Raw genomic sequence first — 15,860 nt, 5'->3', positions numbered from 1 at the left:
TAAGCAAAAACAGATTGCTTACACAAAATATTATATCTACTAACAATTAAACTCACCTTCATAACTCAAGTTACATGCTTCTAAGGAATAATTTCATCAGGGTGCTTGGGGACCAACAATGAGTACCGAGGAATGTAATATAAGCAATTAATTGACTGCCATAATTGGCTTGCTACAGTCTGCATCAACCCTTATATTAAGAATTTTTGATAGAAATTGTAAAGCAGCTGCCCTTTCTTGTGTTGTCCATTAAAAATACATAATATGGAGCTGAAATAAAAATAAAAACAGGAAATGTGTGTAGATTTACTGGTTTGTCCTTAGAAAAATACAGTGACTTAAAAGAATGGTGTTTAATTAATTCTCAAGGTTAATATGTATTTCTTTTAAATGATTCATAGGGGCTTTGCACCTACTGTTTATATATAGTACCATTATTTTGCTTTCAGACGATTATATGCTTTGCAAGGTGCCTTAAATCAGCAAGAATGGAGAGTATCTGAACTCTTCCATAGGTTGATGGAATACTTCAAACCATTCCTTACGCATCCATTCCAGAATGTAAGAGACCGGCTAGGAAGGTGAGTTCTCACAGTACATGAAGAGTGTTTTGTATATTCAAAAACAAAATCAACCACTACTAAAATTAGAGAATTATACCTGTCGAACCCTCTTTTTCTCTTAAATTATTTATAGAATTGGGAATAATGTTTCTTTGAATTTCACACACACACACACACACACACACACACACACACACACACACACACACACACAGATATTTATTTTAATTACAAGGACTACAAAAAAATATATCCTTTGGACTGGAAACGGAAAATTCTAATTTTATGTGATGTGTGGTATGGTATAAAATTGCCTTTCAATTTATTCCCCTTCATTTTGTGTGTATGGTTGAATGGTCTCTTAGTTAATGAAAGTAGTAATAAAATTTTCGTTTTAAGATGATACAGATTCTGTATTGTTTTCATTATGTCTGCAAAGATCTTATCCCAGGATTTTTTTCATCCTTTGGAACAGCTTGAAACAAAGAGCTATGCCAAGAGAATGTAGAGCTCTGACATCAGTAAGCAGTTCTCATCTCTCATCTTTAATGGAGATGTGCTGTATTATTCACTCATTGTTAGGATACAGCTTTGTTTGCACTTTCCTTTGCTGAACTGCCTCACAAATGTGACACAATAATTTTTCACTAGCACGCTTGATTGACAGTCTGGCCCCGTGATGCATATTTATGATGATTACTGATATAGTTCCGAAAATCAAAGTGTGTGCTTTCCTTTTTTTGTGATTTTTGTTTCCAAATTGCACAGAAACCTCTTCATCTTGTCTCAAGAGGCTATATTTTCAGGGACCTAGAATCATTTTTAATGTACAGCAATATGCTCCCTTCACCTTAAAATAGAGGCTTAAAATGGATAGTTTTTGTTGCCATAGGACCAGCGCCAGTACTAGCCTCTTCAGAAAATTTTGTTGCTCACAGGTCCGATCAGAGACAACACTTGTGTGATGGGTGATTTTGTCATGGATGCAACATACTCAATCGTTTTATAGTGTTCTGGAACACTGGTGACTCTTCTTTGATAAACATCCGTACTCGAATGTTGAAGCAATTGTTACATTAGCATAGCATTCGGCAAAACCCCAATTCTTTAATGAATTGAACTCCCATGTATAAAATAGCTTCAAATATCTGATTACTTTACGAATCAGTTAATGTGTTAAATATCTTATGTTCAGTGTGTGAGCTAGAAAAAGTTTGGAAAAAGTCTGAAATTACACTTAAAGTTTGTTGAAAGTTGCTACATCCTCTCATTATACAACACAGGGCAATTACAATGTGGGTAATTTGCAGTGCATTTTAAGCAGAAGCTAATTTCTCATGCAACTCAATGTTTATGACATAATATGTCCTAATATGTGTTGTACAGTCATATAATTTTGCAGCCACATTCATTCAAATTTGTGGATACGATGTGCGTAATATGTTAAGAGTAGAGTTAGTGCTGATGAAGTAATAAATTAAGTCATGTGTGATACTGAAGTTTTGCTGCAGGAACAGTGAAAATGTGGTAAGTGATGAAAACTTTGTTACAAGTCACTCAAATACTGGATAAATATCCTTCGCCATCTGCCTGCCGCTCTCTCACTAGCTGTGTAGAACAAGCAGCTGACACTCCTCCTTTCATTCCAGTCAAAAGTAATGGTGAGTGTCGACAGCATCGCAACACGAAACACTTAAGTATGCCACTGGCCCACATCTAGACTCTTACCACCTGCAGAAATGAGTTCTCTTGTTGAGAATTTGTCCAATTTTGTAGTCAGTTCAATTGCGACTACAAGTGGGTTTAGACAGACTGCAATTAAAGTGTGGTAGATGTTCCTAAAAAAGCCAAAGTACATAGTACAGATTCCCATTGTTGGCAACATGACATAATTTGTTGCCTGCTGACTACTCCCCTCCCCACACTCTAGTTCTCAGCCGAGCTGGTATTATTGTTCCCTCACCAACACTTCCGTAGTGCTGTGCTTGAGCAACTATTAAACACAGACTGCAACATCTTCTTGGGTGCAAGTCATAGTAACAACAGCAACTACACTCCTGGAAATTGAAATAAGAACACTGTGAATTCATTGTCCCAGGAAGGGGAAACTTTATTGACACATTCCTGGGGTCAGATACATCACATGATCACACTGACCGAACCACCGGCACATAGACACAGGCAACAGAGCATGCACAATGTCGGCACTAGTACAGTATATATCCACCTTTCGCAGCAATGCAGGCTGCTATTCTCCCATGGAGACGATCGTAGAGATGCTGGATGTAGTCCTGTGGAACGGCTTGCCATGCCATTTCCACCTGGCGCCTCAGTTGGACCAGCGTTGGTGCTGGACGTGCAGACCGCGTGAGACGACGCTTCATCCAGTCCCAAACATGCTCAATGGGGGACAGATCCGGAGATCTTACTGGCCAGGGTAGTTGACTTACACCTTCTAGAGCACGTTGGGTGGCACGGGATACATGCGGACGTGCATTGTCCTGTTGGAACAGCAAGTTCCCTTGCCGGTCTAGGAATGGTAGAACGATGGGTTCGATGACGGTTTGGATGTACCGTGCACTATTCAGTGTCCCCTCGACGATCACCAGTGGTGTACGGCCAGTGTAGGAGATCGCTCCCCACACCATGATGCCGGGTGTTGGCCCTGTGTGCCTCGGTCGTATGCAGTCCTGATTGTGGCGCTCACCTGCACGGCGCCAAACACGCATACGACCATCATTGGCACCAAGGCAGAAGCGACTCTCATCGCTGAAGACGACACGTCTCCATTCGTCCCTCCATTCACGCCTGTCGCGACACCACTGGAGGCGGGCTGCACGATGTTGGGGCGTGAGCGGAAGACGGCCTAACGGTGTGCGGGACCGTAGCCCAGCTTCATGGAGACAGTTGCGAATGGTCCTCGCCGATACCCCAGGAGCAACAGTGTCCCTAATTTGCTGGGAAGTGGCGGTGCGGTCCCCTACGGCACTGCATAGGATCCTACGGTCTTGGCGTGCATCCGTGCGTCGCTGCGGTCTGGTCCCAGGTCGACGGGCACGTGCACCTTCCGCCGACCACTGGCGACAACATCGATGTACTGTGGAGACCTCACGCCCCACGTGTTGAGCAATTCGGCGGTACGTCCACCCGGCCTCCCGCATGCCCACTATACGCCCTCGCTCAAAGTCCGTCAACTGCACATACGGTTCACGTCCACGCTGTCGCACCATGCTACCAGTGTTAAAGACTGCGATGGAGCTCCGTATGCCACGGCAAACTGGCTGACACTGACGGCGGCGGTGCACAAATGCTGCGCAGCTAGCGCCATTCGACGGCCAACACCGCGGTTCCTGGTGTGTCCGCTGTGCCGTGCGTGTGATCATTGCTTGTACAGCCCTCTCGCAGTGTCCGGAGCAAGTATGGTGGGTCTGACACACCGGTGTCAATGTGTTCTTTTTTCCATTTCCAGGAGTGTAATACATAAATAAAAGATCGCATTCATGGTTCAGCCCAGTTCCCAAACTTCCACTCATTCTACCATCTTCTGACATCTGTTGGTACTATCTCCACGAAGGGTCTTGGTACTGTAATTTATTCTCATGACAAAAATTACAGTCAATTTAATATGATTTATTTCGTTTGTTAGACTTTTCATTCTGGATAAATTTTCCGTCTTGTTTCATCTGAGTGTCAGCATCATGCTCTAAAGCTGTTTAAAAGCTGGTAACATTTTACCCAGTATTCTAATACATGAACGGTGACCAAATTTCTCATTTGCAGCCCACAGAGTAAATCATTACACTTTCTCATAATCAAATAAAATATTGATCGTTGCTCAGACTTAAGTAATGTTCTTGGAGGACGTTTCTGCTTTTGAATGTTACCTTCACTTGAAAAGCAGCATAGTGTTTGGCACTGTATCCATATGTGTATGAGAACTTATTGCAAACCTGTTCAAATACTTTAATTTACAGTCCAATGAGCAGCAATTTATATTTTGTTACATAATTGTTCTGTTCAAATACAACAAAAGTTTATAAGATGATGGAATTGGTGCCATTTTCTCCCGTGTTTCACAAAGTTGTCAAATTTCAAGCAGAGCAGAGTTACTTGTTTATCCCTTGCAGTAGTGCCACTCAAGTCAAATGTCACATGATTGTTTGAGCAACATTCATACTGTATCGAACGCTTTGGGCTGCAGGAAATCTTGAGCCCGTTCAAAGGCGAGTATCTATTGCTCAGTCCTGCCTCTCTGATTTCTTAAAAAAAATGTGCATGTGACCTCAGTAGCCAAATCTTCATCTAGAAATCTAAGACAATCCCTATGTATGAGGACTCTGTTAAACAATGTCGAAATGTTAAACTCAGCAGCAATAATTTAATCTGTGAACATAAGATGACCTGTCTTTTTCAAATGGTGAATTGGGAAAAAAAAAACTTTGTCTTGTAATCTGGTAAATGCAGTACACAGTTTCTAATTGAAGTACTTTTTACAGAGATTATACCTCTGAATTGGTAGATCATTGCAGCTTTTTAAATTTTTATATTCAGTCAATAACCATGAAATACTGAAAACCAAATTTTTGTTTTCTCTGGAAACTGTTACATTGGCAAGAACGTGAACCATCAACCAGGTTGGTTTGTTAGCAATATAGATAATTGCCATAGTGTCAGAAGCTGGCTGAATTTTTTGATGATTTGTGTGTGGGATGTATTGCATCAAGTCAATGTTTGGTAGTTCTTACATTACTGAGGAAGCTACACAGGAAAGGGGAAGTGTACTTCCATGTCACATTCCTTTCTAAATATACCGATTTTTAAATGTTTACATCACTATAATTAATTTGGTTGTTCTGTTGGGAGAGATGGGAGGAGGAGAGAGCAACAAGTTTTGTGAACGTATGTTTGTAATTAAACGTGTAGTGATAAGTCATTTTAACCTTATTAACCACACATATTATGCAATATACGATTATTCCACTGTTTAATTTTCTTTGAAATTTAGCCTTCATTTTTAGAACTCGTTAATTCAAAGATGGAGTGGATGCAGATTTCCATGCAGGCCTCTTCAGCTCTGCACGACTGCTGCGACATGACCAATTCGAACCTACTTCCAGTATTTGAGCCTTGGTTTCCCTCTGCTTACCTCCTCCCCCCCCCCCCCCCCCCCCCCCCAACCTGCCTCTCCCCAATTACCAAATTAACTAATCCTTGATGCCCCAGATGCATCTTATTAATCTAGCACTTACTTTGCTGTTTAACTTAATTTCTGCCTTATCTGATCTTCAGCATGCTTCTGTAATCTTGCTTTTCAAAATCTTCTGTTCTTTTCTTGTCTGTAATAGTTACCATCCATGTTTCACTTTCATATAAGGTTGTACTCCAGACACACACTTATAGAAAAGATATCATAATACATAAATTTATATATTATGTTACAGTTTTTAAGTACTTTTCATGCTATTGGTGGTTTTCATTTCATATCCATCATTTACCATCATATGTTATTTACCTGCACAAGTAGTAAAACGTGTCCATTGCTTCCCGCACCTTGTTTCGTAATATAATCTTCCCAATATCACTTGATTTAATTCAACTACATTTCATTACTATTAATTTTTAATTCAACTGTTCTTTGATGTCCTCAGCCATTTACGATATGATTACTGCGTCATCAGCAAATCATAGTTTTTATTTCATCTCCTTGAACTTTACTTTATTTTTAAAATTTTTCTTTAATTGACATAACCAGTTGCACTGTACAGGTTGAGTAACACATGGGCTAGGTTACAACTCTTTGTCTCACTCACTGTTCAACAAATGCTTCCCTTTCTTCCCTTTCATATCATTTGACTTTATAACTATAGTCTGTTTTTTATACAAGTTTCAGACGACTGTTCACTCTTTGTACTTTATCCCGTATAACTTCAGAATACCTAAGAATGTATTTCATTTCAGATTATCAATTTTTTTTTCTGAATTTACAAATGCTATAAATGTGGGCCATTCTTCAACATGCCTGCTAAGATAAATCATAGTGGTAATATTACTTAAGTTGGTTCTGTCTTCCTCTGGAACAGAAACAAACTGATCGATCTTCCCCAAGGTTTGCTTCAAACAAACATTCTTCTAAAGATAATTGGTGTTAATATTTTGCAATCGTGATTTATTAAAATGATGGTTCACTAATCCTCATACCTGTCGTAAATTAACCTCCTATTGAGATTATTGCATTCTTCTTAAATCCTGAGTTATTTTGCCAGTTTCATATATCCTCCATATCAGATGGAACAGTTTTGCTGTCATTGGTTCTGACAAGAATATCAGTTATTATGAAGGAATTTCGTGTACTTAAAGTGCTTTGATTAAATTTAGGTCTTTCAGTACTCTTGTACAATCCATTTTGCATTATGCATCACCCATCTCATCTTCATCCACTATTTCGTCCTGATATTGTCATCATATTTCTGTCCTTTGCATAATCCTACTATGTATTTCTTCTACATTTTAGCCTTCTTGTATTCACTTAAAGTGGACATTGTCTTCCTATCATCACTTGTTTCTTCCATATTTGTGGTATATGCAGGGCTTGGCCAAAAATGAAAGTGTTAGAAGTAGAAGCTCCAGATGGCCAAGAGTTTAGAAAAATAGCATTTTTGACACGGGTCAGGTGGAGCACAAGCTTTTTATGTTAGTGTACTTTCCAGGCAGCTGTTTTCGCAGCGGACAGAGTGCAAAATGGTAATCTGAGGCTCGGGATTCGAGATCATATGTGGAAATTTTTTTTATTTATGTTTTTGTGTTACTTACACTGCAGGTAAACCAAAATAATGCTCAATATGTTGTACTTATTAATATTTTGTAAAAGGTATGAAAATAAAAGGCAAAGGAAAATTTTTGATCGCAAATAAATTTCCGGGAAGTGATTGTATGTAATGCATCCATGAGAACTCTGCAAGTAACTTTCTAAGAAGGTATTGTAATTAAAACATACAGGACTTTGTGTTCCACTAGTTTAATTTTGCCTTTGAGCAGCCCTCAGCAACTAATGAAACACTTCGATGTTTGTTTCAATAATTTAAGCAAGAAGCTTCAAAACTACTCTTATCTCATGGAGAGAGAAAAAGAAATCACATCTCAGGAACACTACATTAGAATACATTCCATTGTAAATCATCAGCTATCCTCTCCATTATTTGCTGAAATGATGCATTATGCATGGTTTACTGCCAAACTGTGCTGTGAGAGAGAATTTGTAATTATAAAAATGCAGCATTTGTAACAAGTGTGAGATGCTGAAATAATTCCGACTTTCTCTGTATTTGCAGTGAATAACATCCAAGCACTTTTAAATCAGCAACTGTAAAATAACAAAAGTACATGCAAAGTTCTTGTGTGTGCGTTACAGTCCCTTCATGGAAATTTATTTGCAATACCAAATTTCCTTTGCTTGTCCTTCTCATGCCTTTCATGAAAATTTTAATAAATGCAATATAATGAGTGTTATTTTGGTTTATTTGCAGTGTAAGTAACATAAAAACAGAAAATAAAAAAAAGTTGGTGCATCAGGATTGAGCCTCGCTCCTCAGATTGCCTATGTGCAAACTATGCTCACATAAATGACTCCTGCTGTACCTGATGCGCGTAAAAAATGCTATATTTTTCTTAACATATGGCCATCTGGAACTCCCACTTCTGTCACTTACATTTCTGGCCAAACCCTACATATACCATAAATTTGGAAGAAATCGGTGATGACGAGTTGGCGATGTCCCCTTTTTAGTGCAGCCCACTTATCTTCAATTTTACCATTTGCCAAATTACACTTCCTGTCTGTCTCATTTTTTGTGTGCGTCTTTATTCCCTTTGTCCATTTTCTTTTATACATTTTTATGATTTCTTTTTACATCAGCATATTTTCATATACTGTGAGTAATCTAAGGACATGTGTTAGGTCTGTGTCTCATTGCCAAGTTTTTCTTTGCTGTTTTTGCTATTTCACTTGGTACACATCTCCTTTACTATGAGGCACCTATTGCTGTAGGGCTAACATAGTTCAGGAGATATTATGTCATAAACACTGAGATGTGTGAAAAACTGCCACCTTATGCATGGATTTTAAATTTATTACTCCTTTTCTACCAACTCTCACAGTCAGTATCCACATGCCACTGAATGTACTTACACAGATAAATCATTGTGCAACACACAGTTACAGAAATGTGAGTTCAAAAACACTGAGGCATGTGAAAAATTGCCACATCACGCATGAAATTTCAATACATTTATTCTTTAGTACTAAGACACTCTCACAAGTGGAGTAGAATTTAGGAAATCCTAGACATGTGGCAGTGCTTTTGACAGCTTTCAACTTCCAAAGGCAAATAGCTATAGGTGAAAACAGTAGCCGTTTACAGAGATATGATGAGACGTTGCCAAGAGACGTTTACAAAATCACATTGTAGACACGTGAAGTAGCTGCACCCAGCCTACAGAAACTCTCTGGGATTGTCTCTTAATTTCAATACCATACTTATACGTTTGGAAATATGTGTATTTTTTTGTACAACTGTTTCGTAATTTATAAGCCGTTTTCACGAATACATGGAAATGAAATCGTTTTGATACTTCAATATGAACACTATTCATTTGTTGTTTCCATTTCTGATATAATATTGGCATAATGAATATCCAGGCAATGCTGGGTTTTTCACCTAATAACTAATAAATCATCTGCTCCTGGAAATGTTTTGCAGATTAAAACCTTGTTTCTAAATGTGTGTATTACCTTTGTGTTTTCTATCTTTAATCTTCTGGAGTCCCTGCAAGTTTCTTCCATGTATGCTGTCTTGATTCATGATTCTTAGTGATGGTTGCAGGATTCTAAAATTCGTCATCTGTCATTTTTCCCCTACTGTGTGTACTCCTGCTATTTTTCCTTCAGTTTCTTTTCACACTATCAGATTCCAGAATGAAATTTTCACTCTACAGCAGAGTGTGCGCTGATATGAAACTTCCTGGCAGATTAAAACTGTGTGCCGGCCCAAGACTCGAACTCGGGTCCTTTGCCTTTCGCGCGCAAGTGTTCTACCAACTGAGCTACCCAAGCACGACTCGCGCGCCGCCCTCACAACTTTAATTCCGCCACTACCTCGTCTCCTACCTTCCAAACTTCACAGAAGCTCGCCTGCGGATCTTGCAGAACTAGCACTCCTGGAAGAAAGGATGTTATGTTACCACCTTGAGCTGCTGATAAAATTCTTCACATACATAACAAATTTTGGTTGCTTGACCACCATCAGGTTCATAAAAGTATTCACAGCATCACAGCATCACGTTAGGTGAAATATATAATCATTAACCTCAGATCATGAATTAGACGCAGCTGTCATATCATTAAATTAATTACACCAACAGTGTAAAAACAATGGTAGGTATTGCACTCATTCAGATTATAACTGCAGTCTGCATTAATCCTTTTTAACAGATTCATATCACATACAAATTGGCCTTTGCAGGCTCATGTAAGTACGAGCAGTTCTCAGTGAATATTTAAAAGGTCGTAATTTGAAGCCTTCTCATGTGACAGTTGTGCAGAAATTATGGAAAGATGACAGTCAGAAATGTGTAGATTACTGCACGTGGCTTTTGAATGACTTCAATGATGGTTTGTTAGACCCTATCCATTACATGATGAGTGATGAAGCATGGTTCCATCTTTCCAGTCATTTGAATTCACGAAACATGAAGTACTGGGCAATGGAGAACCCTAACATTGTGTTCCAGCAACCAGCCCTTGATGAAAAAATTGTTGTTTGGTGCGATGTAGCAGAAACGCCTATCATTGGACTGACATTTTTTGACACTACTCTCAACATGGTTGCACATATGGAAGTTTTTGATACATTTTGTGCTCAGCACGCTGTCTATGAAAGACAGTAGCGCTTATTCCAGCAAGACGGGCCAGCATGTCTCACGTCTAAGTTATCCCTGAAACAGGTCCATGATGTGGTCTTTGTGGAACGAACTGTCAGTAAACATTTATGGCCACCACATTTACTGGATCTAATTACGTGATTTTTGCCTGTGGGGACACTTGAAAAGTAAGACCTATGAAACAAATCCACACACAATACAGGAACTGAACTGTCATGAAAACATCATCAGCCACTAAGTTGCCACCATAGATATCCTAACTTTATGCTAGGATGTACTTAGACATGCACAGCTGTGTATTGATGTTGCAGTGGGTCATTTTCAACATCTTCTATAAATGTATTTTTCACTGTATTTTTTGTTGTCAATAAAAGGCAAGCCTATTTCAGCTCTTCGTTTCTGTAATTTCAGTGCATTTTGTTAATACTTACACAGACTACTTTTATCTGCCCCACCCTGTGATACCATATGATAACAGTGCCTAATTAATGATTTTATCATTTGATGTTAATGATTTTATATTTTGCTTAATATGATGCTGTGAATACTTTTATGAACCTGATGATGGTCAGTCGACTGAAACTAGTTGTGTAAATAAAGAATTTTATCAGCAGCTCAAGACAGTAATATTACATTTTTCAAGTGTAAACATTTTGTTTGTATTCTGAAAATGGTAATGTATTACTGGACTTAAAAGCTTTTTCTAGTTTTAGGTATATTTGTGCTGAATAGAAACATGCCAGTAGTATTATAATAAAATGCAATGATTTTCCAGGTTGTTTTTCATTATTATTGTACGTAATTTTGTAATAGCTAAATAAGTTGGTAGGAATGGTTGCCAGATTGAAGAAAATGCTTTTGATGCTTCTTTCCTAATAAGAAATTTGAGTCAGTATTTAGTCTGCAGGTGTTCTTTTGTCTGAATCCGTAGTCAGTTTTTGCAATCAAAACGGTCAGTAAGTCAGTAATTTTAGCTGTTGGCAGTTTACATACCTAATTATAATTTTTTTTATTTAAATTGCTCTAGTGCAGGAATCATTCGTCTGAAATTGATGAAACTTTCCGGAATAGTTAACAGTAGACTTTTTTTATATTTAGAACATTCATGATCACATCAAAGGCGCTTATAGTGTGGTATACTTGAATAAATGTTCAAAATGAGAATCCTGCACCATGTTGTCTCCTTGTGAGGTTTCAGCAGTTCCTGTATATGACAGTAATCTGGAACAGTATGTGCTGCTATATCTTCTCACCGGCTTCAGAATCAATAAATACATTTGCACTGAAACAGTCTTAAATATTCGAAGTTCATTCATATACCACTTTACACTTTCTCCTTTCGATGACAGAAGATAGTAATTTCTGATTTCTACTGATTGAGCTCATTTTCAGAAGTGAGCTGAAAGCGCATCAGCAGAGATGTCCCTATGTTTCAGCTGATAAAGGAGTATCACCTGTGATCAACAGCTGGCAGACTAATACAATTTTACCTGTGAGAATTCAGCTGGCAACTTTGTGGTTGAGTTACTGTCTGTGCAGCTGACAAGGATGTATTTGAGTTTAACTGCTTGAGGGATCAAACTTTCCATTACATCCTTTCTCTCAGGGTATTCACTCTTGCAGCACAGTGGGAGAGCCTCTTTGGAGATTAGGAGGTAGAGGAACCAGTGATAAGTTGAGCCTTTGAGTTGTTCTCCAAGACACAATTGGATGATGTATTGCTTGCAAACAGCAAGGATGCAGATTTGTGTCATGCTCCTAAGCCGAGACAGAATTTATCTTATCACAAACATTTATCACACAGTATACTCATGTAAAGAGTTGTGTTGTTAAGTTTGAATTGTTAAGAGGTTCTGGCATGTAGCTTGTAATCTGAAAATACATCAGTTTGGCAGTTGCGATTAAAATTTTATCACTTACCAAATGAATGAATTTAGTTTGTCTGTTGTGACTTTCTTTCAGAAGACTAGTATGAACCTGACAGTCATATGTGGTGTGTGTTGATATTTTCCACCCTGTTGGTAAAAATTATTTCTAACATGAAGATTTTAATTTCATTCTAAATCAGTATCTACACATACGTACTCCTCAAGTCACCATGGTACCTTTTACCACTACTAGTCGTTTCTTTTCATATTTCACTTGCAAATAGAGCGAGGAAAGAATGACTGCCTATATGCCTCCGTATGAGCCCTAATTTTTCATATCTTATCTTCATGGTCCGTACGCAAAATTTCTGTTGGTGGGGTAGAATTGTTCTGCAGTCAGCTTCAAACAACGCTTCACTAAATTCTCTCAAGAGTGTTCCTTGAAAAGAGTGTTGATTTCTTTCCAGGGACTCCCATTTGAGTTCCCAAATCATTTCCGTAATACTATCTTGTTGTTTGACCCTACGAGTAACAAATCTAGCATCCCTCCACTGAATTGCTTCGATGCCTTCCATTGTGATGAGATCACTAAACGATGACTATTTTCACCTTCCTCCTTTTTTGTACTCCCCCATCATTACTTGTTTAGTAATCTGTCTGGGCATTACTTTTTTAGTAGTCTATCTGTGAAATGAATATGTTTCTGGAATTATTGTTTCACTTGTTTTTTCATTTCCAGTGTCATAAGCAATATTTTAGAAACTGACATTGTGTTTCCTGATGGACCACGGACAAAATCACCACACATTTCAGATTTTGTTGATAGTATTCTACCCCAACTGGAGATCTTACATCAGACAAGTGAAAAAACAAATAGTCCAACAAAAAATCATGTTGTACAGAAAGGTAAGATAAATAATTGATGTAGTTTATTTTTAATTTTACAAGAAAATATTTTTTTAAAAATGTATGTAAGTGTGTTAGTGTGTTAGTGTGTGTGTGTGTGTGTGTGTGTGTGTGTGTGTGTGAGAGAGAGAGAGAGAGAGAGAGAGAGAGAGAGAGAGAGAGAGAGACATTTTATAAATAGCAGCAGTAATGTGAACCAAAGATTGTTGTTAGAATAATGTAAATACAGGAAAAAACATGGTTAATATTTTACCATGTTAGCTTTGGCGCTACTGAACAAAGGCATACAACTCCTGAGTATCATAAATTTTTCTGTCATATTTTGGTTTGATGTTAAATCCCAGCTTTTTTTGAAAGCTGTTTGTTCTCAATTTTAAAGCAAGTGCAAGTGTGTACCTATGAACCTAGCAGTTTCAATATGAACACAGCACTAACAGCGAGTACATTGTTACCACTCTCATGCCATATTATTAAACACATAATTAAAAAGCTGCTTATAAAGAATGCCAATTAGGGACACTTACAGGCAAATGCGAGAGACAGGTCTCCTGGACATGTAGGTATGTCCATGGTGGGAATTAATAAATCCTCAAAAATGAAATATAGCCATTTGGGATGCCTCTACATCTTCAAAAAAGTAAACTGTGTATTTCGTGTCACGAGTGCACTTAAGTAAATTGGTAAAAACAAGTGGAAAAATTGATGAACAGAGTCACGTACAAATCAGGTAGTTGATAAAGCCAAACATTTACTTAAAAATTTGGAAAATTGCAATATCATTTTTCTAAGCAAGTTAAAAGGCCAAAGTTCAAAAGGTGCTAACTGACAGTTATGACAGGCTTATAAATACTGAATATAAACATAATGTAATAGACATAAATAATATAGAAAAACTAAAAAATACACTTATGGCCATTAAAATTGTGACACCTAGAAGACAGCATGCAACAAATGTCAAATAGACATGAAGTTTACTACATGCTTGGATATCCAAATGATTTAACATTTCAGTACAACCACACAAAGTTGGTGGGTGGAATGCCATCTACATTCTGCACCATATTTGCATGAGTTTAGACCCCCCTGCGGGTTCGGGGATAAGAGTAGGCCCGCGGTATTCCTGCCTGTCGTAAGAGGCGACTAAAAGGAGTTTCAATTGTTTCGGCCTTTCATGTGTTGGTCCCCATTAGGGTTTGACCTCCATTCTTCCAAATTCCACAGACGTACGAGCCTTTTGGGGAAGGACACCTTATGTGGTGCACCATAAGTCCTCTGTGCCCTAAGACCTTGGTGCTCTTCATCGTCTTGGCGTCGTAACTGCTCCCACCATCCATTATTTTGGGCATACACACCTGGTGGATTGCATAAGTTACACCCTTAGTGCGTCACCATCTGCACCCACGATAATTATGGACTTCCCATGGCACCCAACATCCAGCACGGTAGCCAGCCCGTTGTGGTGGGGTCGCCATTTACCCTCTAGGTTGTAGCCTCCTGACAACATAGGGATCGCACTGCCGATGCCTGAGCTGCCACCTCCCCACGTAAGCCAAGGAGTAGCTGCCTGTCTCTCTGGGGCATCGGGACTCCCGGCAACGGCCATACTGCCAGGTGGCCTTTGCTGCGGCTGGGTGGCGCCCGTGGGGAGAGCCCCTGGTCGGAGTGGGTGGCATCGGGGTGGATGATCCGCTCTGAAGCGGATGAAGTCTCAATCTGCTGGTTGAACGACCACCAACGTCTCTAAGCGCGGTAAAGTAGACTTTAACGCTGTGGCATATAACCCCAAATTTTTCCCTTCCCTAGCCACGCCCTGGGAGGGACGTAGGGCTGCGGACAGACAGGAGCCGTATTCACCGCAATACCTTGTGGGCAGTGGAACTGATGGGGACTAAGCCTCTCTTCTTTGTGACCCATCTTGAAGATAAGTTCGGAGAAGTGGCATCTCTTTCCAAAATGCGGAGCGGGGCCATTTTGATACAAGCAGCTTCATCTGCACAGTCAAGGGCATTACTCGCCTGTGAGAAGCTTGGTGACATAACCGTTAATGTCACTCCCCATAAGTCCCTAAATTTTGTCCAGGGGATTATCTTTCATAAAGATCTTCTGCTACAGTCTGATGACGAGCTACGGGAGAATCTGGCACAACGAAGTGTACACTTTGTTCGTCGTGTCTTTAGGGGACCCAAGGATAATAGGATTGCTACCAGTGCTTTCATCCTGGCCTTTGAGGGCGACTGCTTGCCTGAGAAGGTCAAGGTCATGCTCTACCAGTGCGATGTCAAGCCCTATGTCCCGCCCCCTATGCGATGCTTCCAGTGCTGGAAATTCGGACACATGTCCTCCAGATGCACTGCCAGCCCCACGTGTCGAGATTGTGGACGACCTTCGCATCCCAATGCTCCGTGTGCTCCGCCTCCCACCTGCGTTAACTGTGGGGAGCATCATTCTCCCTGCTCGCCAGACTGTGCAGTCTACCAACGAGAGCGGAAGATACAAGAAATTAAGACCCTGGGCCGTTTAACTTACCAAGAGGCGAGGAAGAAATTAGAACAGCTCAACCCCACACCTATGTTGAGGAGTTATGCTG

At 39.4% G+C, this 15,860-nt stretch overlaps 1 protein-coding gene across 1 annotated transcript in view; it reads left to right on the top strand.

The window, feature by feature from the left end:
• The window catches only part of LOC124612259 (proteasome activator complex subunit 4-like), a 231,161-nt gene that overhangs the window by 177,482 nt on the left and 37,819 nt on the right, over window positions 1-15,860 (top strand). Inside the window, exons 27-28 of the mRNA XM_047140346.1 lie at window positions 450-581; window positions 13,107-13,273. Coding sequence (XP_046996302.1) covers window positions 450-581; window positions 13,107-13,273 — 299 coding nt within the window. The remainder of the gene's footprint in view (window positions 1-449; window positions 582-13,106; window positions 13,274-15,860) is intronic.

This window comes from Schistocerca americana, chromosome 4 (genome assembly GCF_021461395.2).
Source record: "Schistocerca americana isolate TAMUIC-IGC-003095 chromosome 4, iqSchAmer2.1, whole genome shotgun sequence".
Lineage (NCBI taxonomy): Eukaryota > Metazoa > Arthropoda > Insecta > Orthoptera > Acrididae > Schistocerca > Schistocerca americana.
This window is presented reverse-complemented; position numbering and strand designations above follow the sequence as displayed.